The sequence below is a fragment of the Plecotus auritus genome (assembly GCF_963455305.1).
Source record: "Plecotus auritus genome assembly, chromosome: 7".
In the NCBI taxonomy this organism is placed as follows: Eukaryota; Metazoa; Chordata; class Mammalia; order Chiroptera; family Vespertilionidae; genus Plecotus; species Plecotus auritus.
This window is the reverse complement of record NC_137774.1, coordinates 25,943,045-25,970,438: the sequence shown is the minus strand read 5'-3', so window position 1 is coordinate 25,970,438 and position 27,394 is coordinate 25,943,045. Positions and strand designations below refer to the sequence as shown.

At 48.8% G+C, this 27,394-nt stretch overlaps 2 protein-coding genes across 5 annotated transcripts in view; one reads left to right on the top strand and one right to left on the bottom strand.

Moving 5' to 3' along the window:
• Positions 1 to 9,190, top strand: part of LPO (lactoperoxidase) — a gene marked incomplete at its 5' end in the record, with an annotated part of 35,334 nt that extends 26,144 nt beyond the window's left edge. The window contains 4 exons of the mRNA XM_080682102.1: positions 814 to 1,066; positions 6,653 to 6,826; positions 7,473 to 7,710; positions 7,898 to 9,190. Coding sequence (XP_080538228.1) covers positions 814 to 1,066; positions 6,653 to 6,826; positions 7,473 to 7,710; positions 7,898 to 8,105 — 873 coding nt within the window. The 3' untranslated portion in view covers positions 8,106 to 9,190. The remainder of the gene's footprint in view (positions 1 to 813; positions 1,067 to 6,652; positions 6,827 to 7,472; positions 7,711 to 7,897) is intronic.
• MPO (myeloperoxidase) lies at positions 335 to 20,621 on the bottom strand. 4 transcript variants are annotated; one of them, XM_080680813.1, is made up of 14 exons: positions 20,492 to 20,621; positions 20,297 to 20,374; positions 20,048 to 20,141; positions 19,564 to 19,739; positions 19,231 to 19,354; positions 18,991 to 19,120; positions 18,707 to 18,913; positions 17,629 to 17,947; positions 14,976 to 15,136; positions 13,560 to 13,815; positions 12,913 to 13,083; positions 11,900 to 12,137; positions 10,951 to 11,165; positions 335 to 459 (listed from the first exon to the last, which is right to left on the bottom strand). In XM_080680813.1, exons 2-13 carry the CDS (start codon positions 20,370 to 20,372, stop codon positions 10,958 to 10,960), a joined length of 2,160 nt encoding a protein of 719 aa, XP_080536939.1. In that variant the 5' UTR covers positions 20,373 to 20,374; positions 20,492 to 20,621; the 3' UTR covers positions 335 to 459; positions 10,951 to 10,957. The 4 variants fall into 4 exon arrangements, with proteins under 4 accessions (XP_080536939.1, XP_080536936.1, XP_080536937.1 ...); XM_080680810.1 differs by lacking the exon at positions 335 to 459 and adding an exon at positions 10,111 to 10,207; XM_080680811.1 differs by lacking the exon at positions 335 to 459 and adding an exon at positions 10,111 to 10,207 and having other exon boundaries at positions 20,482 to 20,618.
• Between the last annotated feature and the right edge of the window lie 6,773 nt (positions 20,622 to 27,394).

Sequence of the window (27,394 nt, the reverse complement as noted above, 5' to 3'; positions counted from 1 at the left end):
AAATAAACCCACTCAGGCTAGTGCAATATTCAGGACTGGTTCAATCCTATACATGTGTCAAGTGGGAGCTGATAAGGGTTTCTTCTGGAACTCCAGGAGAGGGAGTATAGTTGGGCCTCAGTTAAGGTTAGAGCCAGAGATGGGAAACCATCTGGAATGAAAGCAGCTACTCTCACTCTGTCCCTCTCTCTTCTCTGCTCCCCTCTCCACTTCTTTGTTCCTCACTCTCTCTGCAGATGGGTTTTCTCTGCTTTTCTGCACATGGTAGAAAATGAAAACCCACATGCCCCCCCTCTCCCACCCCCGTCCCTTCAGATCAAGTGCCATCACACTGGGCCAGTCCACTGTGGCCAAAAGCAGGATTCTGTCTCCTGCTGCTCCCCATAGACCGAGGAGCAGACCGCCTGCTCCAAGGATGCCATCCACAAAGTCTGTGCTGCTGAACAAATTGGAAACAACCTAAGAGTAAAAGAGTAAGAGAAGGACCCATGAGCGCATTAGAATAGTATACACATGTAGTTACATCATTGTGAGTTAGGTAGGAATGTGATAAATGTTAAATGAAAAAGCCAAATGCAAAAGTTTTCTTTCTCTAGGATTACAACTATGTAAAATGTATATTGTATCGACAAATATTAGAAAGACTAAACATTAATATAATTATTGTGTTATGTGGTGGCAAGATTTTCTATTTTTGAAAAAATTCTTCATTTATGTTAGTTTGTTGTTTTCAGTAAAACAAAACCAGAAACTTATCTCTCCATGGTGCAGCATTTCTCGCACCCTTTCCTCATGACTTGTTTCTCCTTCCAGATCATCACCTTTAGGGACTACCTACCCATTGTGCTAGGTGTGGAGCTGGAGAAGTGGATCCCTCCTTACAGAGGCTACAATCAATCTGTGGACCCCCGAATTTCCAATGTCTTCACCTTTGCTTTCCGCTTCGGCCACTTGGAGGTTCCCTCCACTGTGTCCCGCCTGGATGAGAACTATCAGCCATGGGGTCCAGAACCAGAGCTCCCCTTGCACACCCTCTTCTTCAACAGCTGGAGGATTGTCAAAGATGGTAAGTCCATTCAGCCAGCTGCCACCTGGCTGTCTCACCCTGCAGCCTGCTTTTAAGGAAACCTGGCTTAGAAGTCAGACTCTAAGCACTTTCTGTATGACGTTGGGTAAGGGAATTCTCCTCATTGGGCCTCAGTTGTAAAATGTGGACAATAATAGTACCTATCTCGCTAGGGTATAACCATTTGTTTAAATATACGTGCACCCAGAGAAACCAAGATGGCGGCATAGGTAAGCACCTAAACTGCTGCCTCGCACTACAATTTCAAAACTACAACTAAAAGATAGAACGGACATCATCCAGAACCACAGGAAAGCTGGCTGAGTGAAAATTCTATAACTAGAAGGAAAGAGAAAAGCTCACAGAGAATTGGAGGTACGGCAAAGGGGCTTTGTGCGTGCAGAGAGGAAGGGCGGCTGAGAGCCTGGCTGACTTTCTCTGGCGGGAGTGGGAAGGAAGCCCCCGACTGCACTGAACCCCAGTTCTGATTGCACTGAACCCCAGTTCCGGGCGAAACCCCGTGGACCCAGGCTCATACAGGGGGAGTCTGGACTGTCAGGTAGAGAGAAAGGCACCTGGAGACTCGGGGACCCAGGGGAGCCCTGGCGGGCAGGGGTCTGGAGGTGTGCGCGCCAGTGAGCACAAAGGCTGCGGAGGTTGCCACAGGCTTTCCCTAGCAGAAGGGAGTCAGAAGCTCCTGACTGCACTGAACCCCAGTTCTGACTGCACTCAACCCCAGTTCCAGGCGAGCCCCTGGGGACCCACACTTTCACGGGGGGAATCTGGACTCTCGGGCGGAAACTTGGGAGCCAGGGAAGACAGAGATCTGGAGGCGCGCGCGCGCAAGAGCAAGGCTGACTGGAAGCCAAAACTGTCTGCTCCGCCCTGAGACTCCACCCCATCCAAGCTGAGCACAGAAGCTTTTGAAATTTGGCAAGTCTAATCCTATAAGGCTGTCTCCAGCACCGAACTTCTCCCAGCGTAGACACAGCTGATCCTTACAGCCAACTGGCCTGGAGGTCAGTTCCTCCCAGTGATACCAACAACAATCAAGACTTAACTACAACAAGGCAGCACACACAGTCCACAAAGGGGTGCACCAAGAGTGTCCACCTCAGGTTAACTGGGGAGGCCAACCCACTGGGCCATATAGGAAACTTAGCACACAAATCTACCCTACCAACTCAGGGAAGCAATGAAAATGCAGCATCAAAGAAACAGATCACAAATGAAAGAAATGGAGGAAAACAAACGACTGGATATAGAATTCAAAACCATGGTTATAAGGCTTTTCAAGAATATCCTAGAAAAGGCCGATAAATATAACGAGACCCTCTAAGATATGAAGAAGGACCAACTAGAAATTAAACAGGAGGATCCAAGATGGCGGCGTAGGTAAACACCTAAACTGCTGCCTCGCACAACAATTTCAAAACTACAACTGAAAGACAAAACGTCTATCACCCAGAACCACGGGAATGCTGGCTGAGTGGAAGTTCTACAACTAGAAGGAAAGAGCAAACAGCATTGAGGGGTGCACAAGCGCTGAAAAGCTGAGGTACGGAGACACGCGAATCAGGCTGGCGACGGGCATCTGGGAGCGCTGCTGTTTTCAACCCGAAGGGAGATAAGCTCCCGATTACTCCAAACTCCAGTTTCTGGGGAGACGCGGGAAACCCAAACTCCTACGGGGAGAAGCTGGACTGTCTGCCGTGGGGTCGGAAAGTGAGGGAGGCTTGCTTGTAGGGCTGCGCGCAGGAATAATTGTTTATTGTGCTGGGGCCCGGAACGCGGGGACACGGTCGGGAGACGCAGAGCCAGCTTACTGGCAGCCATCGCTGTTTGCCACACCCTAGCCTGGTCACGCCCTGAGACCCCGCCCTGCACAATCTACGAACCCACCCAAGCTCCAAGCAGCGGCTTTAGCATATGAATGGCCTGCCCTATCGCAGCTTAACCTAGCAAACTTGCAGCCCAGGTCAGACAGCTCCAAAACCTCCAAACCCCAAGCAAAGAGGAGAAAACTGTAGTTCTCGCTGTAGCTACTGCTGGGTGGCCTCAGACAGTAGCTAACCTGCACCCCATTGGAGATCCAGAAGCCAGTGTACCTAGTGGTCAGTGTGAGACACCAGATTTCAACTCCTCACATCCATAAGTGACACATTCAAGAGGCAGACTCAGTAAGCACCAAAGCCCCACTGAAACAAGTCCTACACCATAAGCTTGTCTCCAGCGCAGCAGCTCTTCCATTATAGACACAGCGGGTCCTCACAGCCAATTGGCCTGGAGGTCAATTCCTCCCAGTGTACCAACAGCAATCAAGGCTTAACTACACCAAGACTTTGCACTCAGCCCACAAAGGGGTGTACCAAAGGCGTCCACCTCAGGTGATTGGGGAGGCTGAGCTACTGGCCCCTATAGGTCACCTACCACACAAAGCCACTCCATCAACACAAGGAAGCAGCAAAATGCGGAGACAAAGAAACATGTCACGAATGAGAGAAATGGAGGAAAGCAAACTACTGGACGACATAGAGTTCAGAACCACATTTATAAGGTTACTCAAGAATCTTCTAAAAACCGCTGATGAACTTAGTGAGACCTTTAAGGATCTTAGTGAGAATGCCAAAAAAATGGAAAAGGACCAGTCAGAAATTAAGCATACACTGTCTGAAATAAAGAATATACAGAAACTCAACTGTAGATCAAAGGACCCCAAGAATCAATCCAAAGATTTGAAACATGAGGAAACAAAAAACACCCAACCAGAAAAACAAAAAGAAAAAAGAATCCAAAAATATGAAGATAGTGTAAGGAGCCTCTGGGACAACTTTAAGCGTACCAACATCCGAATTTTTGGGGTGCCAGAAGAAGAGAGAGAGCAAAATATTGAAAACCTATTAGAAGAAATAATGACAGAAAACTTTCCCTACCTGGTGAAAGAAATAGACTTACAAGTTCAGGAAGCACACAGAACCCCATACACGAGGAATCCAAAGAGGACCACACCAAGACACATCATAATTAAAATGCCAAGGACAAAAGACAAAGAGAGAATCTTGAAAGCAGCAAGAGAAAAATGGTTAGTTACCTACAAGGGAGCACCCATACGACTGTCAGCTGATTTCTCGGCAGAAACTATGCAGGCCAGAAGGGAGTGGCAAGAAATATTCAAAGTGATGAACAGCAAGAACCTACAACCAAGATTACTCTACCCAGCAAAGCTATCATTCAGAGTTGAAGGTCAGATAAAGAGCTTCACAGACAAGAAAAAGCTAAAGGAGTTCATCACCACCAAACCAGGATTACATGAAATGCTGAAGGGTGTTCTTTAAGAAGAGGAAGAAGAAGAAAAAGGTAAAGATAAAAATTATGAACAACAAAATGACATCAAATACATACCTACCAACAAGTGAATCTAAAAATCAAGTGAATAAAAAATCTGAAGAACAGAATGGACTGGTGAATATAATAGAATCAGGGACATAGAAAGGGAGTGGACTGACAATTCTCTGAGGGGTGTAGGAAGAGATTGGACAGAAAGCTTACACCTATGGATGAAGACAGTGGCATGGGCTAAGGGCATGGGGTGGGGTGGGGAATCAGGTGGAAGGGAGCTATGGGGGGAAAAAAGAGGAACACCTGTAATAATCTGAACAATAAAGATTTATTAAAAAAAAGAAAAGAAATTAAACATACACTGACTGAAATAAAAAATATTATACAGAGACCCAACAACAGACTAGAGGAACACAAGAATCAAGTCAAAGAATTGAGATACAAAGAAGCAAAAAACACTCAACCTAAAAAGCAAAAAGCAAAAAAAAATCCAAAAAGTTGAAGATAGTGTAAGAAACCTCTGGGACAACTTCAAGCGTACCAACATCAGAATTATGGGGGTGCCAGAAGAAGAGAGAGAGCAAGATACTGAAAACCTATTTGAAGAAATAATGACCGAAAACTTCCCCCACCTGGTGAAAGAAGTAGACTTACAAGTCCAGGAAGCGCCCAGATCCCCAAACAAAAAGAATCCAAAGAGGACCACACCAAGACACATCATAATTAAAATGCCAAGAGCAAAAGACAAAGAGAGAATATTAAAAGCAGCAAGAGAAAAACAGTTAATTACCTACAAGGGAGCACCCATACGACTGTCAGCTGATTTCTCAACAGAAACTATTCAGGCCAGACGGGAATGGCAAGAAATTTTCAAAGTGATGAATAGCAAGAACCTACAACCAAGATTACTCTACCCAGCAAAGCTATTATTCAGAATGGAAGAGTAGATAAAGAGCTTCACAGATAAGAAAAAGCTAAAGGAGTTCATCACCACCAAACCAGTATTATAGGAAATGCTGAAAGGTATTCTTAAAGAAGAGGAAGAAGAAAAAAGTAAAGAGAAAAATTATGAACAACAAATACATATCTATCAACAAGTGAACCTAAAAATCAAGTGAATTAAAAACCTGAGGAACAGAATAATCTGGTGAATATAATAGAATCAGGGGCATAGAAAGGGAGTGGACTGATAATTCTCAGGGGGAAAGGGGTATTGGGGGGTTCAGGAAGAGACTGGACAAAAATCATACACCTATGGATGAGGACAGTTGAGGGGAGGTAAGGGCAGAAGGTGGAGTGGGAACCGGGTGGAGGGGAGCTATGGGGGGAAAAAGGAGAAACAATTGTAATAATCTGAATAAAGATTTATTTAAAATAAATAAATAAATAGATAAATAAATAAATAAATAAATAAATAAATAAATAAATAAATATACATGCACCCAGCAACAGCTCCTGACAAACAGGAGGTGGTCAATAAATTCTAGTTATTATTCTTTCCTCATCTGGCCTTTAAGGTGCCAGGTTTTTCCTACCTCCTTTCCCTGTGTCAGGCTTCCCTCTTCCCTGTAGAAAGAATTGATGGGTTTGGTAAGTAAATTGCTCTTCTCTGCTCCCCTCTAGGGTTTTCCACCTCTATTAAGTGCCAAGTCAGGGCCATTTTTCTATAGATTTCTGCTACCTTTTCCTATGGTGCACCATTCCTTAAGGGAACATATGGAAGGAGAAGGAGCCAACTCTCTAAACTGGAGTTTGGAAAAATTCCTGAAGCTTGCCCTGGCTGGTGTTCTGTTAGAGCATCATCGCATGCACCCAAGGATCGTGGGTTCAATACCTGGTCAGGGCACATACTTAGTAGCGAGTTCGATACATCCAGTCGGGTTGTATGTATGAGGCACTGACTGATATTTCTCTCTCACATCAATGTTTCTCTTTCTCTCCCTCTCTGTCTAGAATCAATGAAAAACGTATTCTCGGGTGAGGGTTTTTAAAAAAAATTCTGATTCTTTTCTTCATGCTATTATTTCACAAATGGCCCTTTCTTCCACCCCAAAGCAGGCTGTCTGGACTACCCCCTCCCCCAGCGCAACAGCACACCCTGCAGGCTGCCCTGTGCTCTTCTCTCCCCACTTGTAGCTGGAGAAGTTCAGTTGGCCCTACTTTAACCTGAGAGACAATGTCTGGTGGAGGCAGGGAGCAGTAGTGGAAGATGTCCCCACCCTCCCCTCATCCCCAGGTTCCTTGCAGGTGGAATTGACCCTCTGGTACGGGGCCTACTGGCCAAGAAGTCCAAGTCGATGAAGCAGAATAAAATGATGACGGGAGAGCTGCGCAACAAGCTTTTCCAGCCCACTCACAAGATCCACGGCTTCGACCTGGCTGCCATTAATATACAGCGTGGCCGGGACCACGGGATGCCTGGTGAGTGGGCCTGGGTCTGACCTGGCCTGGGGAACATTAAGCTACTTTCTGGGTTTCTAGAGGACTCTCTTCTATCATCCTGAGGATCGGATTAATTCTAAAAGAGAAGGCAGATATACCGATTTTTAAAACTCATTTGCTCATCTGTGAAATGGAATCTCCCATTCTCCCTAATGTAGAAACAAGAGAACATATCTGGTACCATTTTGGAGATCCCCAAATGAAAAGGGATCACCAACTGACTTGTTAAACCAGTTTGAAAGCCCAGAAAAAAATTAGAAAAGGAGAACAGAAGGAAATTGATGACTATGGGGCCTTTCTTTTAGACCTAGGGGAGGCAATTTAATGTTATAATTAAGAGCCAGACTACCTGGATTCAAATTCCACCTGTGCCAGTTCTAGTGATGTGACCTCAGGCAAGTTATCTAACATCTCTGTCCTCCAGTTTCCATAAGTGCTTAGGATAGGGTCTGGACCCACATAACCTGCTAGCCCTCTTGAGACTGACGTACCACAGGTAGAAAACAGTGGAACCTCATCACAAAAGCTAGACTCTGGAGCTGATGGAACTGGAGTGGGGAGGTCCGTAAGGGGGGCTTTGGACAAGTAGTCCCTGGGATGAGACAGCTTCACTCTCTCTGCCTAGGGTATAACTCCTGGAGAGGCTTCTGCGACCTCTTGCAGCCCCAGACACTGGCAGAGCTGGGTGCTGTGCTGAAGAACAAAATGCTGGCTAAGAAGTTACTGGATCTCTATGGGACCCCTAGCAACATTGACATCTGGATTGGGGGCATTGCTGAGCCTCTGGTAGAAAGGGGCCGGGTGGGGTCTCTCCTGGCCTGCCTCCTGGGGAAACAGTTCCAGCAGATTCGAGATGGAGATAGGTAAGTGAAACCTCAGTGGGAGGGCAGAGGAGGGCAGGCCCTTCCCTGAGGTGGGTGTCCCCAGCTCCTGCGTGAGGACTAACACAGACCTCAGCATGTTCCCATGACCTCCTTCCTTCCTCGTTGGCAGGGCAGGGAAGGGCCAACAGCTGGACTATATATACAGACTGTGCTTTTGTTTCTGCAGGTTCTGGTGGGAGAACCCTGGGGTCTTCACTGAGAAGCAACGGGACTCTCTACAGAAAATGTCCTTCTCACGCCTTGTCTGTGACAACACCCACATCACCAAAGTCCCGCCGAACCCATTCCAGGCCAACAGCTACCCCCACGACTTTGTGGATTGCTCAACCATTGAGAAGCTGGACCTCTCACCCTGGGCCTCAGTGGGGAATTAGGGACCTTCCACACTGTGCAGGAAAGCACCCTTTGGTCCATGATGCCATTTCAAGCAAGTTCAATGACCACTCCCTAAGTCCTCCACACCCTGTCCCAGCCCTTCTTTTCAGCCAGGTCTTGCTACACTTGCCAGATGCATACCCCACGCAAGCCCAAGGCCAGAGCCTTGGCCATTCCAGTTCTTCCTCTTGAAATCCACTGCTCCCATCCCCTCTGCCTGGGGAAATCCTCCTTTGTCATGATGTAGACCTGCCGAGATGTCCTTCCAGTCTAGCTTGCCAGATGCCACCTATCGTCTCCCTGGAATAAGTCTTGGCCAAGGCTGTGGACTTTGCACCCTTATCTTTCCTCTTTCTTCTTAACTAGATTGCAAATTCCTTGAACCAGGGAATTGACCTGCTTCTGAGGGTCTCTCGTGCCACCCAGCAAGGTGCTTGGCACACAGTAAGCACTCAATAAACACCTGATGATTGACTAAAGATGCTGGCAATGACACTGTTCCCTTCTGGAAGGCAGGCCTTGGAATCACTGCCAATTAAGTAACTAGATGGTTACAGTTCCATCACTAAGAGGTGTGCATGGGTCTGGGGGGCTGAGCGGGCTTAGTTTGGTAGAATTTCAAAGAGTTCTCTAAGAAGAAGAGGCAAGGGGCTCCCAGGAAAAGGAGCAATGGCCATAGAAAGGCGAGAAAGAAGGCCTGGCAATGTCAAGGGATCAGGGAGGAAAGCCAAGCCTGGATTCCCCTCTATCTAGAGTTAATTTCCCTTCCAGAGGCCCTTCTAGGGCAGACCTTGGAGCCTGGGAGGCCTCTAAAGGGACATCTCCAGAATATTCCTTGTGCTGCTAGCCAACACATATTCATGTATTCTTTTAAAATGACCCCCTGGCCCTAGCCAGTTTGGCTCAGTGGATAGAGCATCAGCCTGCGGACTGAAGGGTCCCCGGTCAAGGGCACATGCCCGGGTTGTGGGCTCAATCCCCAGTAGGAGGTGTGCAGAAGGCAGCCAATCAATGATTCTCTCTCATCATTGATGTTTCTATCTCTCCCTCTCCCTTCCTCTCTGAAATCAATAAAAACGTATTTAAAATAAATAAATTAAATAAAATGACTCTCTGGGTAAGGTCAGCCCAGCCAGGGCCTCCAGTTGCCCTCCCTGGTGGGATGGAGGTGGGGATGGATGGGAGGTACTTAACCATCTTGTGGGAACAGCCCAGAAGCCGGAAGACCTGGGCTGTAGCCCTGGCTCTGGTACCCACTTCTTCAAGGCCTCGGAGAAGCCCCTTCACATCTCAAAGCACCATACTCATCATCAGTGAACTGAAGATAAGTATTATGCTGCTCTGGTGAGGTCCTAATGTGGCCTGGGCCTCCTATGGGTACATTAGCTCTAGCATCCTACACACTTTCAGGCTCCCAGTTGAGGGTGCCCCTCCCTAAATGTGGGAAGGAGGAGGGAGAGGGAATCCATCTTTCAGATTATAGGGGTCATGCTCCAGGCAATAGGGAAGTATCCTCCTCCCTTGTCTCAGCTCTGGCCACATAAAGCCAGGACTAAGAAGAAGTCTACCATGTGAGGGTCCCTGAACCACTGTGCTGGCTGCAGGGATTCAGGACCCAGAGGTCCCTTCCCATCACACCTCTGCTCCTGACTTCTTGCAAGACAGTGTTTTGTCTCCTCTATTTCCCAGCACCTGACACAGAGTGAGTGTGTAGCAAATATTTACTAGAGCAGTGAATGAAAATAAGAACTTGGTGGGCACAATTCCTGTTCTCCAGGTGATGTGGGAGGAAGGTGAGGGAGGAGGGTCTGCTTGGTTTGGCCCAGCCCCTAAACGTCTAAGAACGGACTGCCTCCCATGAATGGATCAGCTAAAGGAAGACTGCTGGATACCCTCACCCCCAATTCAGAAAACATAGGGCCCTGAGGCACAGACCACACTGGTTCAAGTTCAGAACCCAGAGCAAGCCCTATATTGAGACTAGCCCCACTGCAGACACAGAGTAAAGATCCCCATCAGTGCTACTTTATTATCATAAATGTCAGGTACAAACAAATGGTACAAAAGAGCCAATGTGCCCCAGTTCCTCTCCAGGCAGCTCCTGTGAATAAGCAAGAGAACAGGGTAAGGAAGCAAAAAGGGATCCATGGACTGAGCCTGGCTCACCTCGGCCCATAACTCAACCACCACATACAGCCCAAGTGCTAATGGCCATTCCTCCAGGGTCCCTGGTTCGCCTTTGAACCAGGACACTGTTGAGGTGTAAGCTCCACGAGGGAAGAAACAGTGTCTGCCTTTCTCTGTGGTTCCCATGCCTACCACCGTGCCTGGCAGATAGTAAGTGCTCAATGATCAAAGAACTGGAGGATGCAAACGAGCCCTGTAAGGAACCATGACCCCTGTAACAGTGGCTGTTCCCAAGAAGGAAACGCAGGCTTAGCAAAATTGAGTAATGTGTTCAAGGTCGCACAGCTGGTAAGCTGCAGAGCAGGGCTTTGAACCCAAGCAGCCCAGCTCCTGAGCTTGTTGTGCTCCTCACCAATCCACTCTGCTGACTTCATACACTTAATATTCACAGAAACAGCAAACACACCACAAAGGACACACATGCACAGCACCCAACACACTACCCACGTTCACAGAGCACACACACACATAATGCAATTTATATACATTGCACATGCGCGCGCACACACACATATGAATGCATGTCTAGTCATTTGTTTTCTCGGCTGGCACCCAGAGCAGAGATGGGGGGGGGTGGTGCCTAGGGAAGAAAGAGCTGTGGTTGCAATTGCCAGCCCAGGTGTGCCCAGCCTTCACCTCCTTGCTGCACCCCCTTACCCAGCCTCTAGTCCCTCTCCCTCCAGGAAGCCAGGTCCAACTTGGGGACACTAGTGCAGTTGACAAAGTCCCGAGGGAATTTGTTGGACATGAAGATGTTGTTCTTGGACACAGTGGTGATGCCTGTGTTGTCGCAGATGATGCGAGGCAAGCTGATCTTGGCCAGGGCCTGCTGCTGCTGCTTGCTGAATATGCCCTTGTTCTGCCACCAAAACCTGCATGGGAACACCACGGTCGTGGCACCTGAGGCTCTCCTGGGCTGGCAGGGCATCACCTGGCTTGAGCCACCCCCTGGATGCAAGAGAACCACAGCAGACACCACTCTACAGCACAGGAGAGCTCCCGGCCCTCAGGCAACCAGGGGTTTCCAAACGAGTGAAGCCCCACTCAATGCACAGAGTAAAGCCCAGCTAGCCAGATGCCCTCCCCCAGCAACCTGTGGGCACCACTAACGCTGGACAGGGAGCTGGGCCCATACTGGGCCCTGGCCTGAGCTGCACCCACGGGGATGGAGAGAATCTTGGGGGTGTTTATAATCTGTCCACCTCGAGAGGGACACCTTTTTCTAATCTTCCCAAAGGCATACCACAGGCTAGGTGAGAACTAGGTACCACAGATGTCAGAATCACAATGAAATGACACTAGGAGAAGCATGTGACTGTTCAATAGTGGCTGACAGCACCACGATGGCACCCGAAACACAGAGAAGTAAAGGGTGGCATTTTCTCTGTCTTCCCTCCTTCACAGCCAGGGGTCCAGGTCCCTCCTTGCTGCACCCCCAGCAGGTTCAGAGCACATTCAAGCTCCCCTTAAGGTTTCCTGAAATATACTGGGAAGCCATGGATTCCTTTCAGCCCTTCATTTCACTGGAAAAACTTGGGGACCCAAGAGATTAGGGACAGGACCAGGGCCACACAGCGTGCCTGGACCACTCCACCTGCCTCCTCACCGATCGCCATCACGGAGCTGCCTGAACTGGGTCCCGATGAGACAGGCGAGGAGCGGGCCCACGCGGCCCTTGCTATTCAGGGGCTCGGCCACGCCGCCCATCCAGATGTCAATGTTGTTGGGTGTGCCGTACTGCGTCATCAGCTTCCTGGCCAGGTCCAGGTTCTTCAGCACCGTGGCCAGCTCGCCCACTGTTTGGGGCTGAGGCAGCCCACAGAAACGCCTCCAAGCATTGTACCCTGTGTCGGGGGAGGGGAGAGGTGGCTGTGGGTGCATCTCAGAAAACGCTCCTTCCCGATACACCAAGGCCATATACAGAGTCACAGAAGGGAGGGGAGGTCAAAGAAGGGCTTCTCCCGGGCTACAGACCCCTGGGGAACCCTGAACCCTTAGCTCAGGCCAAGGGGACAGCTGAGTTGCTTCAGGACCCTCTCTGTCTTTGCTTTGCCCTCCCACCCTAAAGCAAACCCTAAATTGCCTTAACTCCTGTCAGGTCCAAGCATAGGGACATCTCATTGTCCTCCTCTGGAGATCTCAGACCTGTGAGGGGTGAAGTGTGTCTAGAAGGCTCAGCCACAATGGCTGTGCCATTACACAGGCACAGGCTTTGAGGTCAGGCTGATTTGGGTTCCAGCTCTGTTCCTGACTTGGCTGGAGAACCTAGGCAGGTCTTGAATCTCTGCAAGCCTGTTTCCTCATCAGTAAAATGTGCGTGATGATACTCTTCCCCTCAGAGTTCATGTAAAATGGAGCAAAATGAAATGATGATGGAGACAGATTTTCAGACTATGGAGGTGAGGGGGCTTGTTGTTATTATGATGATGCTCCAAGTTTAAGGGTTACAGCAATGCACAGGAGGCCAGGCATTACTGAAAATGGACAAGGTGGGCCCAGGGAGAGGTAAGTGCCTGACCTCAGACCGATTCCTAAGAGCAAGGTGCTAGGGCTGGAGGAAGTCTTGGGTAGCTGGGGACACTGGAGTGGCGATGGGAGGAGGATCCTGCAGCCCCTCACCTGGGAGGCCGTGGTCCCGGCTGCGCTGCATGTTTAGAGCGGGCAGGTCCAGCCCGATTCGCATGACCTGCTCAAACAGCCGATCCCGGATCTCATCCACCACAATTTGGTTCTGGCGATTCAGCTTGGCAGGGGTGGCCATGAGGCCCCGGAGGATGGGGTCAATGCCACCTGGGGGCAAGAGGAGCAAGGTTGGGGGGAAGGGGTGTCTGGCTCAGTATCAGAGCTCAGGTAGGCGTCAGAGATAAGTCCATGGTAGGGTCAGGCGGACTGCAGAAGAGGGCTGGGCATATGCAGCTCCTGGTGCCAAGGTGGACCCAGTGGGAAGGCTCTCACTGGGGCATCAAGGTCTCAGGGGATTATGTCATTCAGACTTGCAAGGTCAGGGTGCTCCCAATGCCCCTGGTCTCCTGGGTCTCAGAGTCACAACACACAGTAAGGAGCCAGCTCCCTATGAGCCATCTCCACCCCATTCTTTATTGTTAGATGTAGAAGCAAGTCAGGTAAACTGAGGCTGGAAAGTCAGATCAGACCCCCAGAAGTGGAAGGAAAGAGGATTTCTCCTGCCCTAGTTCCCTGTGGCCAAACCCACCCCTACCCGACCCTCAGCTGCCAGCTCACTCTCTCCTGGCCTAGGTCCCACTCACCTTCCAGCACAACCCTCCAGGAGGCAAAAAAGACCTTGCTGAGTGGAACACGGGGATTGGGCCCCGTGGGCTTGTACTGACTGTCCAGGCGGAACATGAAAGGTTGGATGAGGGTGTGGCCATAGCGAAAGGCGTTGGTGAAGACGTTTGAGATCCGAGGGTCCACCGAGTCATTGTAGGAGCGGTACTTGGGCAGGTACTTCCTCATGGCCTCTGGACCCAGCACCAGGGGCAGGTAGTCCCGGTAAGTGATGATCTAAAGAAAAGTTACTCAGAGTGGCCTCTCTACTCACCCCTCCCTGCAGAGTTGCCACCTGCTCCTGGTTTGGGGATCTCTCCCATCCCTCTGTGGCCAGGGAACTTACCTCCCACAGCACTGGATCTAAGTCTAACAGAATGGCACCTAGGGCATAAGCAGAGTTTTTGCCTGCTGTGTGACCTTGGGCAAGTTATTAACCTCTCTGAGCCTCAGTTCCTCAAATGTAAATTAAAGGTAATTATGCTGCCCTCTGCCTGGGATTAAATAACAAAGGGGCTTTGTTAGTCATTGATAACTCCCTTGACTTGGAATTATCAATGTCTCATTTCTCTTACTAAAAAACTCCTTGCAGGCAATGATTATATCTCATTTCTCTTGGAATTGCTCAGTGCCCAGCAAGTACCTGGCTCCCAGTAGGGTTCAATATATGACTGTGGAAGGAGGGGAGGCAAAAAGGAAAAGGACCACCCACCCTAGGTGACTTTCCCCAATGAGGAAGAGATATAGAACAATCTCAACTCTATCTAGACTCTGGAATTTCCTCTGAGGCTTAAATGAATCTCACTTAAATTCTTGGTGCAACTCAAAAACTCACCCTCTGCTTTCTCCCCTACCAGAGTTTTAAAAAGTTGTGTGTGTGTGTGTGTGTGTGTGTGTGTGTGTGTGTGTGTGTTTATGTCTCCAGGAGAGGATGGGGGATGGGAGTGCTGGAACATCAAGGGTTGGAAGAGAGAACCAGGAACACTGCCCGGGAATAAACAAGGTTAAGGAGATGGAGTGAGCTAGGATAAAGCCAAAATGAATAGGTGAGTGGGTAAAAGAGCCAAGAGTGACAATGAGATGAAGGAAAGGAGAGGAATTTATTGAATTGCTACTTTAGACCCAGCAACTTAACCCTCCCAATTCCATTCTCAATGGACAGAAGAATAGACAGGGAGCAAGCCTGGGAAAGAGAAGATGGAAGACAAGCATCACTTATCAGGCATGTAGCATCCGCCAGGTGTTTTCATATATGTCCTCTACTCTGCAGTATCATGGATGAAGAAACGGAGGCTCTTGAGATTAAATTGCCCAAGGTCAGACAGCATGTGCCAGAGGCACGTGTGGGTCCCAACTCTGCCTGACCCCTGGCATCACCGATGCTCAGGATTGCCTACCTGGATCATGGCTCCCACAATCTTCCGGGCTTCCTGGTAGAGCCTCTCTCCATTCCAGCGGGGATTCAGGCTCTTGAGCTGTGTGGCCAGCCGGTTGTGCTCCCGCAGAAAGAGTGTGTGCATGGAGGTGAGCTCGGGCATCTCACTGGAACGGGTGTCCCCTTAGGATGGAAGTCACTCCTAAGTCCTCCATCCCAGAAAGGACTTGCTCCATTGAAACTCCCTCCCCTGAAATGCCTCCTACCCAGTCCACCCATCTTTGCACAGCATGTTCAGATTACACCTCCCCTGCCTGTGGTGATTCCCTGGTCCACCACAATAGCTTCTTCCTTGGTCTAGAGGCACTGCTGGTCAGAGATGTTCATTCAATAGGGGTCAGATCTGACATATGACTTGCTACCTTCCCATACCTGAGACTGGGAGCTCCTTGAGAACAAGACTTGCTGTCTTTTGCCTTTTTGTATCTGACCTCTCACCCCACACACGCATGTAGGCGCACGGGGTTTAACACAGTGCTTGGTACAAAGTAGGAGAGCCATGAACACTGCCTGGTTGACTTATTCCCTTGATTTAGGGAAAGCCAAAAAGTAGCATGCCTGTTGGCACTCCCTACTTCCATGCCCATGTCAGAAACAGCCAACGATCACAGCATTCTAACTTGCTAAAATCAGATGCAACCTCAGAATCCTTCTCAACACGGGACTCTAGAAAGCCACTACCTTCTGAGTTAACTCTGATCAAAGTTGCCATCCCCACCCTGACTACATGCTAACTGTGCAGCCTATTCAGGGAAGGGGGCTAAAACACAGGATGTTTAAAGTACATTCCTGAGACTGTTCAAAAAAACTGAATTAGACCCCTGATCCTTCTAGTCCTCCCCCAACCCTTCTCTGGAAGGGCTCAAGGTCCGTTTCAGCAGGGCACTGGGTTTAGTCCTCACCAGCTCTAAAGGCTGGTGGGAAGGAAATTCCATGACAGCAGCTTTTCAATCCCATGAGCCAGAGATCATGATGATCCAGGTCTGGGAGAGGCAACTTGCCAACCCAGGCGGGAGGCAGCCGAGACTGGCTGAGGAGTGCAGCTCTTCCCTCACTAGCCCAAAAAGTCCACACTGCACTCCTCCCCAGGGCTCAGCCAGAGAAGCCACCAGGAGGAGAGGTTGGGAGGTCACAGGGAAGGGCCCAGGCCCACTATTGGATCTACATTAAAAAACAGTGGCGTAGCCCTAGCTAGTTTGGCTCTGGATAGAGCATCAGCCTGTGGACTGAAGGGTCCCAGGTTCGATTCTGGTCAAGGGCATGTACCTTGGTTGCGGGCACATCCTCAGTGGGGGGTGTGCAGGAGGCAGCTGATCAGTGTTTTTCATTGATGTTTCTAACTCTCTATCCCTCTCCCTTCCTCTCTGTAAAAAATCAATAAAATATATTTTTTAAAAAACAAAAAACAGTGGCGTAGCCCTGGTCGGTGTAGCTCAGTCGGTTGCATGTTGTCCCGCACACCAAAGGGTTGCTGGTTCGATTCCCACATGTCCGGGTTGCAGGCTTGATCCCCAGTGGCGAGTGCAGAAAGCAGTTGATCAGTGTTTCTCTCTCTCTCTCCCTCTCCTTCCCTCTCTCTTTTAAAATAAATTTAAAAATTGTTAATAAAAAAAACCCCACAGATAAAATGAAATGTAAAAATAAAGAATGCATCTCTTACCTAAGTATGTTCTGTTACTAAAAACAAACAAACAAACAAACAAACAAATTGGAGCAAATTATACAACTGTCTAACCACTATGCTATACACCTGAAACTAATCTATATAATAAAAGCATAATATGCTAGTTAGACCAGACGTCCTTCCAGATGACCTTTCAGATGAAGCTGGGTGTCAGGGGCCAAGCCCCTCACACGAATTTCATGCATTAGGCCTCTAGTATAAAATAATATTGAATGTCAACTGTAATTGAAAAACAAAAATTTAAAAATAAATAAAGTTCAAGACAATTAAGAGACCCAGTGGGGGGAAAAATTGGAAAATTTCTGAGTATGGGCACCATTACTGCCCCAGTGGTATCCCCAGGGCTGCCAGCTTTTTACATTTTTTTTACATTTAAACTCCCACTCTGTCTTATTACAGGGACTCAAGATGGGCAGGAGGTGATATGGAGCATCACTGTCCAACAGAACTTTCTGAATGGGAGCCGCTAGCCTATGAGGCTGTGAAGCACATGAAATGTGGCTAGTGCAGTGGAGAAACTGAATATTTAATGTACATTAATTTAAATTAACTTACATTTAAGTGCAAATAGCCACATGTGGCTAGTGGCTACCTAACTGACGATGTGGTTCAAGAGAGTGAGGGCCTCACATTGTTCTCTGTCCCTTAGCTCCCTGACCCTGGGGACTCAACTGTCCTCTCTGCCAGAGTCCAGAGGGAAAGAGAGACAGACAGAGAAGCGAATGGACAGAGGCTCCTCCGACCATCTCTGAATCTCCTTCTTAGGTTTGAGTTTTTGTTTTTTTTCCTTTCTGGCTCCATCAACTTGTCACCAAGGCAACTGGAATAATATCATGAAGTTGGTGAGGGTACAAGCTGCTTACAAATAGGCCCTCTGTGGCTCCGGCAGGGGGCACCCCTGTGCCATCCCAGGTCCCTGACCAGGTCTGACCTGCCAGGAAGCAGGGGATGCGCGCGGAGCGGTTGGTGAGGAGGCAGGGGTCATCGTGCAGGTTGTCGAAGGGCAGCAGGGCCCGGCCCTTGTCCCTGAAGCGCTGGTTGACGGCCATCAGCCCCAGCTGGTTGGTCGTGTTGCGAAGGTTCCTGGCCAAGGGTTCCTCGCTGCCGTACACCATGCTGGCGTCCAGGAAGGAGGTGAGGGCGTTGATCTGGTTGCGGATGGTGATGTTGTTATCTGTGCAGGCAGGGCAGGAGCGGAAGAAGGGGATGCAGTCCTGTTGGTTCCTGATGCGGGGGTCATTGGGTGGGATCTGTGTGCACAGAGGGAGACCCAGCCAGCTCACCAAGGTAGGGACAGTGGGCAGGAGTGGCTCTCCCCCTGTCCACCCTCCTGAAGGCCTTGATCCCACCTCGGAAGCAGCCTGCAGCCAAGAACCAGCGGGGGAGACCCAGACACCAAAACAGGGTCCCTCAGGACTTCTGGCTTCCTCAGACTACAGGGGGCTTATCGAGGCCCACAGGGATCGCCGTCTGAGGTTCCCCGTGCAGAGTGCCTCTGAGCTCCAGGGCTGATGACTAGAATGCTGGGCAGGGAACGTGGGGCTCCTCAGAGGTGAACCCACCAGTCCTCTGACCTTCCCCCTTCACATCCTTTCTCACTACTTCTCTGCTCTGGGTCTGCTCCTCCCTCCCGCTCCTCTTCTTTTCCATTTCCTGTTCTGGTCTCTCTCCTCCCGGTCCCTTTCCCGCCTCTCAGGTTCTCCTTCCTTCTCTCCTACTCTCCGTACACAAACCAGCCAGGCCCCACAACCCAGGCTCTGTGTAACGTGGCTGCGGGGAAGATGCCCCTTTGTGGGGAGGAAAGAGGACTGAGCATCGGGTACCCATGCACAGAGGTTTGGAGGACTGTGGGAAAGACCTCAGCTGGTGGTGGGGGGTGGGGGAGAGAAGAGAGGGAGGGGTCAGCCTTACTAGGGAGCTGGGGAAGGAAACCTGAGCACAGAGGGAGGTGGCCACTTCTAGGAATGATGTCTGCTTTCCCCACCCGGCAGGCGGGAAGAAGTGAGCACCTTGAGCGGAAAGCAGGGTGGCTGCTGCAAGCAGGTGGTCTCGCAGTTAAGGCCACTGACAAAGGCGACCCGCGCGGCCGGCTCAGGGGTGAAGTCGAGGTCGTGATCAATCAGCTGGCCCCACTGCATGAACAGGAGCGAACGCTCTTGGTCCTCGGTCAGCTGCTCCGTGGGGAAGCGCACGATGGCGTTGGAGACGGCGCGAGCCTGCGGGACACGGACGTCAGGGGCTGCCCCAGGGCCGCCTGGGCCCGGCCACGCCTTCCCTGCCGGCCAGTGCTCACCAGGGGCACCGGGAAGCCGCCACGCTTGACCCCGGGCGTCCAGCCGTAGGGCAGCGAGACGCCGTCCTCGTACTCCGCCGGCAGCCAGCGCGCAAAGGCGCGGTTGGAGGCGCCCAGCGTGGGGCGGCGTCTGCAGGGCGGGGACAGGACGCGGACGCTAGGTGGCGCTGGGCGGGCCAGGGACCGGGACGCTGCCCAGAACCGCCTGCCGGCCAAGGAGCCGCCCCGCGCCAGGCACACCTGTTGTTGCACTGCCCCGTGATGGTGCGGTACTTGTCCTGCTCAGGGCACGTCACCCCCACGTCCCGGTAGGCGCAGCCGCTGGACTTGGACAGCAGATTCAGCTGGGCGGGTGTCAGCACGTCTGCGGGCAGGGGAACGAGGGGTGTGGGAGCTGAGCCCCTCACTTCCTATCCTAGGCTGAGAAGCCTTGGTTGGGGGAGGGGGGAGTCTTAGAACATGGAGGGGAGACTCGATGTCCCTGAGAGGAATTGGGGGGATCTCTGGGAGGTGGTAGAGTCGCTTGGAGGGGTCACTGGTGGAGCAAGCGTTAGGGTGTAGGGGCAGCAGTACCAGTGACATTGAAGGGCCTTGACAACAAAGGCCGCAGCTTCCCCTCCAGCAGGCTTAGGGCCACGTGCAAATAGTCAGCAGCCCTCACAGCTGTCCTGGTGGCCGCCACTGGCTGCTTGAAGTAGGACAGGAGTTCCATGGGGCTGGCCAACCCAGTGCGAAGCCGCTGCTTGATGCTGGAGAAGGGAGGCGTAAGGGCCAGAGAAAGTGGGCGGAGACACTCAGCAGAGCCCCAGCCCAGCAGATGGACACACAGGACAGTGTGACAGACTCAGACAGGAAGGTTTCCCTTAATAAACCTGGGTGTCCAGTATGGACCTGGGTGTCCAGGCAGAGGCAAGGCCATGGGAGGGGTGGCTTTGAAGATATTCTCACACTCAAAGACTGACAAACAGACAGAGGGCCCCACCCCACTTCCCATGCCTGCTTCTTTTCCGAAAGGCCTGGCAGCCTTGCCCAGAGCCGGGCAGTGCCTGGCACCCACCTTTCCCGTCGCTCCTTGTAGGCCTTGTCCACTAGCCGTTTCGCCTCCTCCAGGCAGGTCACAACCACTGAGGTCTCCACCTCCCCCAGGACAGCTGCCCAGAATAGGGGTTGCAAGGTCAGGATTGGGCCCAAAGCACCCCCCTTCCCGTGAGACCCCAGAGCCAGGGTGGCCTTCACTGAAGAAGGAATCCCTGGAACTCGGACCCACCCCCAGCATACCACCTTTCCCTTCCTTCTGAACTGTTACCTGGAGCAGCACCCTCAGAGGGCCGGGGCAAGGCCAGAATGGCCAGGAGCCCGGCTAGGGCCAAGAGCAGCTTCATCTCTACAACAAGACCCCACGCCCAGTAAGTGTCCAAAGCTCACGGTGCATTTGGGAGAAGAGAGCCCCACCATCCCGCTCCTCCCAGCCCCTCACTTGCACCTTCATACCCAGTCCCACCTCAATAGGCCTTGCCTATGGTCAGAACCCAGGCCTCCTTGAGAGAGGGGTGCACAGTGCCCCTCCTTTGCTAGCTTCAGTCACTCAACCCCCCAGGACCTGACTTCTGAAGTTACCTAGCATTGGTAGCACCTCTCAGCTGGATCTAGGCTTTTATGTCCTCCAAGCTGGGGGGGGGGGGGGGGAGGTTGGGGCAGGCGAGGCCCGCCCCTAGAAACTGAACTCTCTCTCCTCCCCCACTGGAAAGAGGTCCCTGATATGGGAGAGAAGGGCAGGAAAGGAGGGTCCAGAACTGTCCCCTTGTCTAAGCACAAGGCGATACAGATAACCAACTCCCCTCCCCAGTTTCTGATTAAATCTAGTATCCAGGGTTCCTTTGAAAAGGACAAAAGTCAGGAACCAACAGCCTAAACAATTATGGGAACTAGAGAGACACCAGAGGAGGAGGGAAGGTAAAGGGGAGACCTGGAGTGATGATGATCCCACCAGACTCAGGGTACTGTCCCCACCCCCAACAGTAACCTGGCCCCTGAGGCCAACCCTGGTGGGCAGCCGCCCATTCCTGGTAAAGGCTAAAGGGACAGGAAATCTGGCTGGAGACCGTTGGGTTTCACAGGAAAGAGGACCCCGGGGGCTATGGGCTCAGGACCAAGGTAACTTCCTCTATCTCTCTCTTCCTCCCCTTTCTTCTTGGCTTTTGGTAGGGGGCTGCCTCCAACACCCCCACCATCTGCTCCCAGATATCAGGAACAAGGTTGTGGTTAGTGGTCAGTTGGGTGATGCAGTCCAAGGCCTCTCTGAGACAAGACAAGATCAGTGCAGTTAGGAGGACTGGGGTTAAACTTTAGGCTTGTTCTGAAATAGAAGAGGGGGAAGTTTCTCCCCTGAAGAAGGCTGGCAAAGGGGCCACCATTCTCAGGCAGGAAAAGTGCCCTGTGACTAATGACTGCATTTGTCCACCTTCCTGGGACCTCATTAGCTTGGGCACATGTCAGCCATGGCTCCCGTGTCCTGTTTGGTCGAGCCACACCTCCTACTCCAGCCACCTGCCTGCCCTCACTCTTATCTTCAATGCCCAGACCACATCTTGGTCAAGGAATAAGGGACAGCAACACACCCAGAGCACCCTTTAAGAGACCCTGAAACCCACTGGGAAGCAGAGCCCGGGGGGCCATGAGAGAGAAGACATTCTTCCAGGCTTGCTTTGCTAGGTGTGAACTTGGACAAGCACCTCTTTTTTTTTTAATCTTTATTGTTGAAAGTACTACATATGTTCCCCCTTTTCCCCCATTGGCTCCTTCTAGCCCACTGGACAAGCAACTCTTTGTGAATCAGGTCCTACAGTTTTATAGACTTTTGAAGATACTTTTTTAATCCTATAAGAAATATATTTTCATTCACAAAAAATTATAGAACACAAGCACAAAGTTTAAAAAAATCAAAATTACTTATAATTAAGTGAGAGTATACATATTATTTTTCTTTCCAGGTTTGTTATTGTTTTTTACATAAATAAGAAGCAGGAGATTCATCATTCACTGATAACCTCATGTCATAATTAGGTATCCTATGTGTAGATATAATATGCATTTTAAATAACGGTAAGAACAGACTTTAAATATTGTTTTTATGAACCTACTTTCAGTATTTAACAATGTAGCCTGGACTTTGATGTTAACAAATATAGATTTACTTTATTTTTATGTCTGCGTGATATTTTCGTATGAAATACAATGATTCATCCGGTAATCCTCTCTTGTTAGGCACTTGGGTTGTTTCCTATTTTCGCTATTATAAGCAGAACTAGGATCAACATCCATGGAGTTAAACCTCTAGTCACTTCTTCAATCATTTCCTTAGGCAAGAAGTTCTGGAAGTGAAATTGCTGTATATTCGGGTCTCCACATTTTTACGGCTTTTTACCCGTATGGCCTCGTGAAATTGCACCTCACCCTCCCATTAGCATGGGAGCACTCACTCCCAACACCCTCATCAGTTCCGACAGTTAGTGTCCTTTCGCTCTTTCAAGGAAATTGTCAAGGCTCAAGCGGGAAGAGACATTTAATAAAAGCTCCTCTTGGCACAGATGAGAAAGATGGAGCCCAGTGAAAGAAGTGACTGCCAAGGGCAGCACCCTGGCACCGTGCAGAATAATCTAGCCAGGTCGCTTGACATCCACACCAGCACTCTTTGCCCAATGGCCTCTACACGCTGTTTCTGACCTTTAACTCGGGCATTTTATTCCACAGGTATTTACTGAGCCCTTGCACATGCCAGGCAGGTACTGTGCTGGCCACTGGGCGTACTCCACTGAGCAAAGAGCAAGCCTTGTCCTGGAGGATTCACAGGAGGACGCAGAAAGGCAACCCACTGGCACTCCAAGAGCTGTGTGCAGGGTTCTTTAGGAGCATCGAAGAACAGCACTTGGACCAACTGGGGGCACCTAGAAAGGCTTTCTCGGGGAGTTGGTAATTGAGATTATCTTGAAGAATGTTTAAAAGCTGGCTAAGTGGACACAGGAAGAGGAGCACTCTGGCCCCGAGAATGACACAGCAAAGGACTGGACACAGGTGGGCTCCATGCAGATCATTACACCATGAGACACAGGTGGGGTGGGATGAGGCAGAGGCCCAGGACCCAGCATTCTCTGATCTACTGAGAAGTCCTTGTCCTGAAGACTCCAGGGAGTCATAAAGGCTATCCAGCGCATGGTCACAGTTTTATTTTAGAAACCTCACATGGGCAGCAGAGCGGAGGGTGCCCTGGGGTGGGGATGGGTCAGGCTCAGAGGCTAAGAGCTGGGCCGGAGGCATCTTAATGATTCATGGGCCTCAAAAGGCCACCCCGTTTTCTCAGGGAAGGCAATGAATGTTTGAAAAATGAAAGCCTTTTCAAAGAATGATGTGAAAATCCCCTTCACTCTATACCCACGTGGTAGTGGGAGAATTCTCGAATGTATAAGCTCCAAACCATCTGCCTTTGGCTCAGGGCCGGGGCCGTGGGCCTGCATTTGTGTGCAGAGGCTTGAGATGCTCTGTGACTTTACAAGGTTTCCAATCAATTAATGGCCTGACCAGGATCTCTGCATGGCAGCCCAGTGCACCTCTGCGGATCCCTCATCTAGGACCTCCTTGTCTGGCCCAGGTGTACTTGAGGTTCTAAGGGCTTCCCAAGATGCAGAGTGACCAGAAGGAGAATACATTGCCCCAGGAGCTATTCCAAACAAGCTGTGTCCCATAATCCCCCTTCGCCGCCTCTGCCTGCAGCTCGCCATCCTGGGGGTGGCCTCTGGAGGGCACTGCGGGGACCCTGCCTCTCAAGCCTATAGTCCGTAGAGGATGTTCCCCGACCCACCCCTAAGGTGAAGTCCAACTGCCTGTGGGATAACGGGCCCTCTCTGCTACAGTTTGCAAAACAGTTTGTTCTTTCTTAATGCTGTTTGGGGAACAATTCAGTTGGGATTACAGCCAGATTTCCTGTGTGTGTGTGTGTGTGGCTGGAGAGCAGGAGGCTATGGAAGCTGGGGAGGGGCGGAGGGCAATGACTCCTCAGACACATCAATTGCACCCAGCCCAAAGACCTTGTTTCCTCTCTCTCTTTAAAATTTTAAAAATTAATTTTGAATTACACAGGTCATCCTTGGAGCTACTTTGAGTAAAATTAAAATATAACAAGTCAGGTTAAAGCTCTCTTTAGATTGGGCTATTGTACCATCCCCAATTCCAGTCCCCTTCCTCCACTCCTGAGACATACACGCTGGTCATTTTATGTTTGTCCTTCCAAAGCTTTTACTTTACATTCGTTTCTATATGTGGATCTGTGGGAAATATTATTCTGCCTTTATTTTTCCATAAATGCTATCACATTATATACACTGTTGGGCAATGTGCTTCTCTCACTCAGCAATGCACCTAGACAGCAATCCCACTTTTTAACTGCTACGTAGTATGCTTTAACAGAGTTATACCTCCATGATGCAAGCATTTCTCCATTGATGGAAATTTTCATTTTTCCTTTTTTTTTTTTTCCATTAATAAAAACAATGAAATAAAGGCCTCTTTATACACACACACAGTGTTCTCCAGGGTGAAGATTGAGAAGAGGGCCACAGATTTTGTGCATTTTAAAATTTTAATGTTGCCAAACTGTCCTCCAAACTTTGTAAAATTCTCATGGGCAAAGATTAGAATCACATTATTGGATCAATGTTTATTTCTTTGATGAATAGTGAGACTGGGCACCTTTTTATTTGTATTACCCCTTCTGCAAATTTCCTGTATTTTGTTTTATCCATTTTCCTATTGGGTATTGATTTGTAAAAGATATTAAATGTTCTGGATAAACACTAATCTGTCAGCTATGTGCATTACTATTGAGTTTTTACCCCAGCCTGTCACTTTTCATTTCTGTTTTTTTTTTTTTTATAGGGTTTTAATTTTGATGTGGTCAAATTTACCCATCTTTTCCTTTATGGGTTTTTTTTTTTCCAGACTTGGTTAAGAGGATCTCCCTTTCTACAAGATCATAACATATTTTCTGATGTATTCTTAGTACTATGATTTTTCACATAGAGATTGCTAAACTATCTGGAATTTTTGTATATGCATAATGTAAGGTAGGGAGCTACTTTCTTTTTTTAAAAAATATATTTTATTGATTTTTTTACAGAGAGGAAGGGAGAGGGATAGAGAGTTAGAAATATCGATGAGAAAGAAACATTGATCAGCTGCCTCCTGCACACCCCCTACTGGGGATGTGCCCACAACCAAGGTACATGCCCTTGAACGGAATCGAACCTGGGACCCCCCAGTCCTCAGGCTGATGCTTTATCCATTGAGCCAAACCAGTTAGGGCAGCCACTTTCAATATTTTCCAAATAAATAACCAATTGGCCCAATGCCTTTAACTGGATAATCTATAATTTCTCCACTGAATTGAGATACGTTTTTTATCCCACCATAAATATTATTTTATTCTACCGATCTACAAGTCTATTTATCCATTCCCATGTTAGTACTTCATTGTTGCAACTACCCTAACTTTCTAATATGCTTTGATTTCTGGTAAGATAAATTCTCCTTTTTCAAAAGAATCTTCAACATTCTAACACATTTAGTCTGTCTCATGAATTTTTGAATGTCTAATTCCATGAGAACTCCTATTGAGATTTTATTGATATTGTATTCAATTTATACATAAACTTGGTGACACTGACATCTTGATGATATTAAGTTTTCCCATCCATGTACATTCATTCACTCAACATATATTTACTGAGCACCCATGTGCTGGCACTGTTCTGAGTCCTGGGGATATAGCAATCAACCAATTACTTGCTCTCGTGGAGTTTACTTTTTTGAGTAATGCATTGAGTCTACATTCTTTTTAAAAATATATATATATTGTTGATTTTTTACAGAGAGGAAGGGGGAGGGATAGAGAGTTAGAAACATCAGATGAGAGAGAAACATCCATCAGCTGCCTCCTGCACATCCCCTACTGGGGATGTGCCCGCAACCAAGGTACATGCCCTTGACTGGAATCGAACCTGGGACCCTTCAGTCCAAGGCCAACGCTCTATCCACTGAGCCAGACCGGTTAGCGCGAGTCTACATTCTTGAGTGTATAATTTTATTTAAGTCTACTTTTATATTCTTTATTGAAATGTTATTGTTTCACCTTCTTGTTAGGTTTGTTCCTAAATACTTTCTTTTTGTAAAATGTATATAAATTTGATCTTTAAATTTCTCCACAGAACTTGTAAACTCTGTAAGTATTCTTTTCCATAAAAGCATTCAAGGTAACTATTTTAAAGATAAAAAATTTAGTATGCTTCTTTTCATTTTGTTTAGGAGGTAGATTCATAAATCTGAAAAGCACTGGACATTTTACGCCTACCATTCTAGAGAGGTTTCATTCTCTATTTGATAAAACAGATTAAAATTTTTCAAAGAGTAAATAGTCAAGCTTTTGTTAGTTTCAAATACTGCTTCAAAAATTTGTTTAGGGAAGTATTATAAAGGTAAAGACATGTTAAATTACATGATTATACAAATGTTTGATAGTTATTCTGTTAACTCCCTTTATACTTGTGTTTCTTGGTGGGGGGTAGAAGGGTAAACTTTTATGAGACAAAATTCTACAAAAAAACAACAACAATACACACACACAAAGCACTAAACTCAAGGAAAAATAATTCAAGATTCAGATTAGTTAAAATTCAAAGAGACTGATAAAGCTAATGCCAGTCAGCACATGAAAATATAAGTGCAGCAATTGGCCCCATGCCATGGGATGGCAATTTGGCAATGTTAGTCAAAGTCCAAAATGTATATTTGCTCTGACTCGGCAATATTAAATCCAGGAAGGAACTTATCCTCCAGAGGCAGGCTTAGGAAAGCATAAGGACATCTGCACAAGGGTGTTCACTTCAGCCTCATTTCCAACTACCAAAAGACGAGAAACAAGCCAAATAGCCATCACAAAAATTTGCCACATTGTGATATTCCACTTGATGGGTTTTTTGTTGTTGTTTGTTTGTTTGCTGCCTTTAAAACTGATGAGGGAGGTCAATATGTAACAATATAGAAAGATATCTCCCCCAGTAAATCTAATTTAAAATAATATAAAAATAAAGACAGACATTCTCACTTTTGCCTCAGGGCCCCTCAGGAGAAGGAGAATGCAAAACAGTCACACATGGAACCCCCGGCTGTCAGTAGCCCTGGGGTATCTTCTGCTCGGGGCCACCTCTAGGCCCGGAGCAGCGTGCAGAACTCTGCCACAGGCAGCCTGCTTGGAGGCTTCTGAGTAGGATCTCCCATCTGTCTTTTCTGGAATCTTGCCATTTCTAGTCTTGCTATGCATGGTGAGTGCTTGCTTCTTTGGTTAGTTTTTCTTGCA

Bases quoted from the DNA above. Each gene is read 5' to 3' on its own strand.
- MPO (XM_080680813.1), bottom strand. From the start codon at position 20,372: ATGAAGCTGCTCTTGGCCCTAGCCGGGCTCCTGGCCATTCTGGCCTTG. The intron at 19,740-20,047 runs GTGGGTGCCAGG...TCCCTTCTCCAG, and splicing joins TACAAGGAGCGACGGGAAAG to CATCAAGCAGCGGCTTCGCA. The intron at 12,138-12,912 runs GTGAGGGGCTGC...CCCCCGACACAG, and splicing joins CCGGGACCACGGCCTCCCAG to GGTACAATGCTTGGAGGCGT.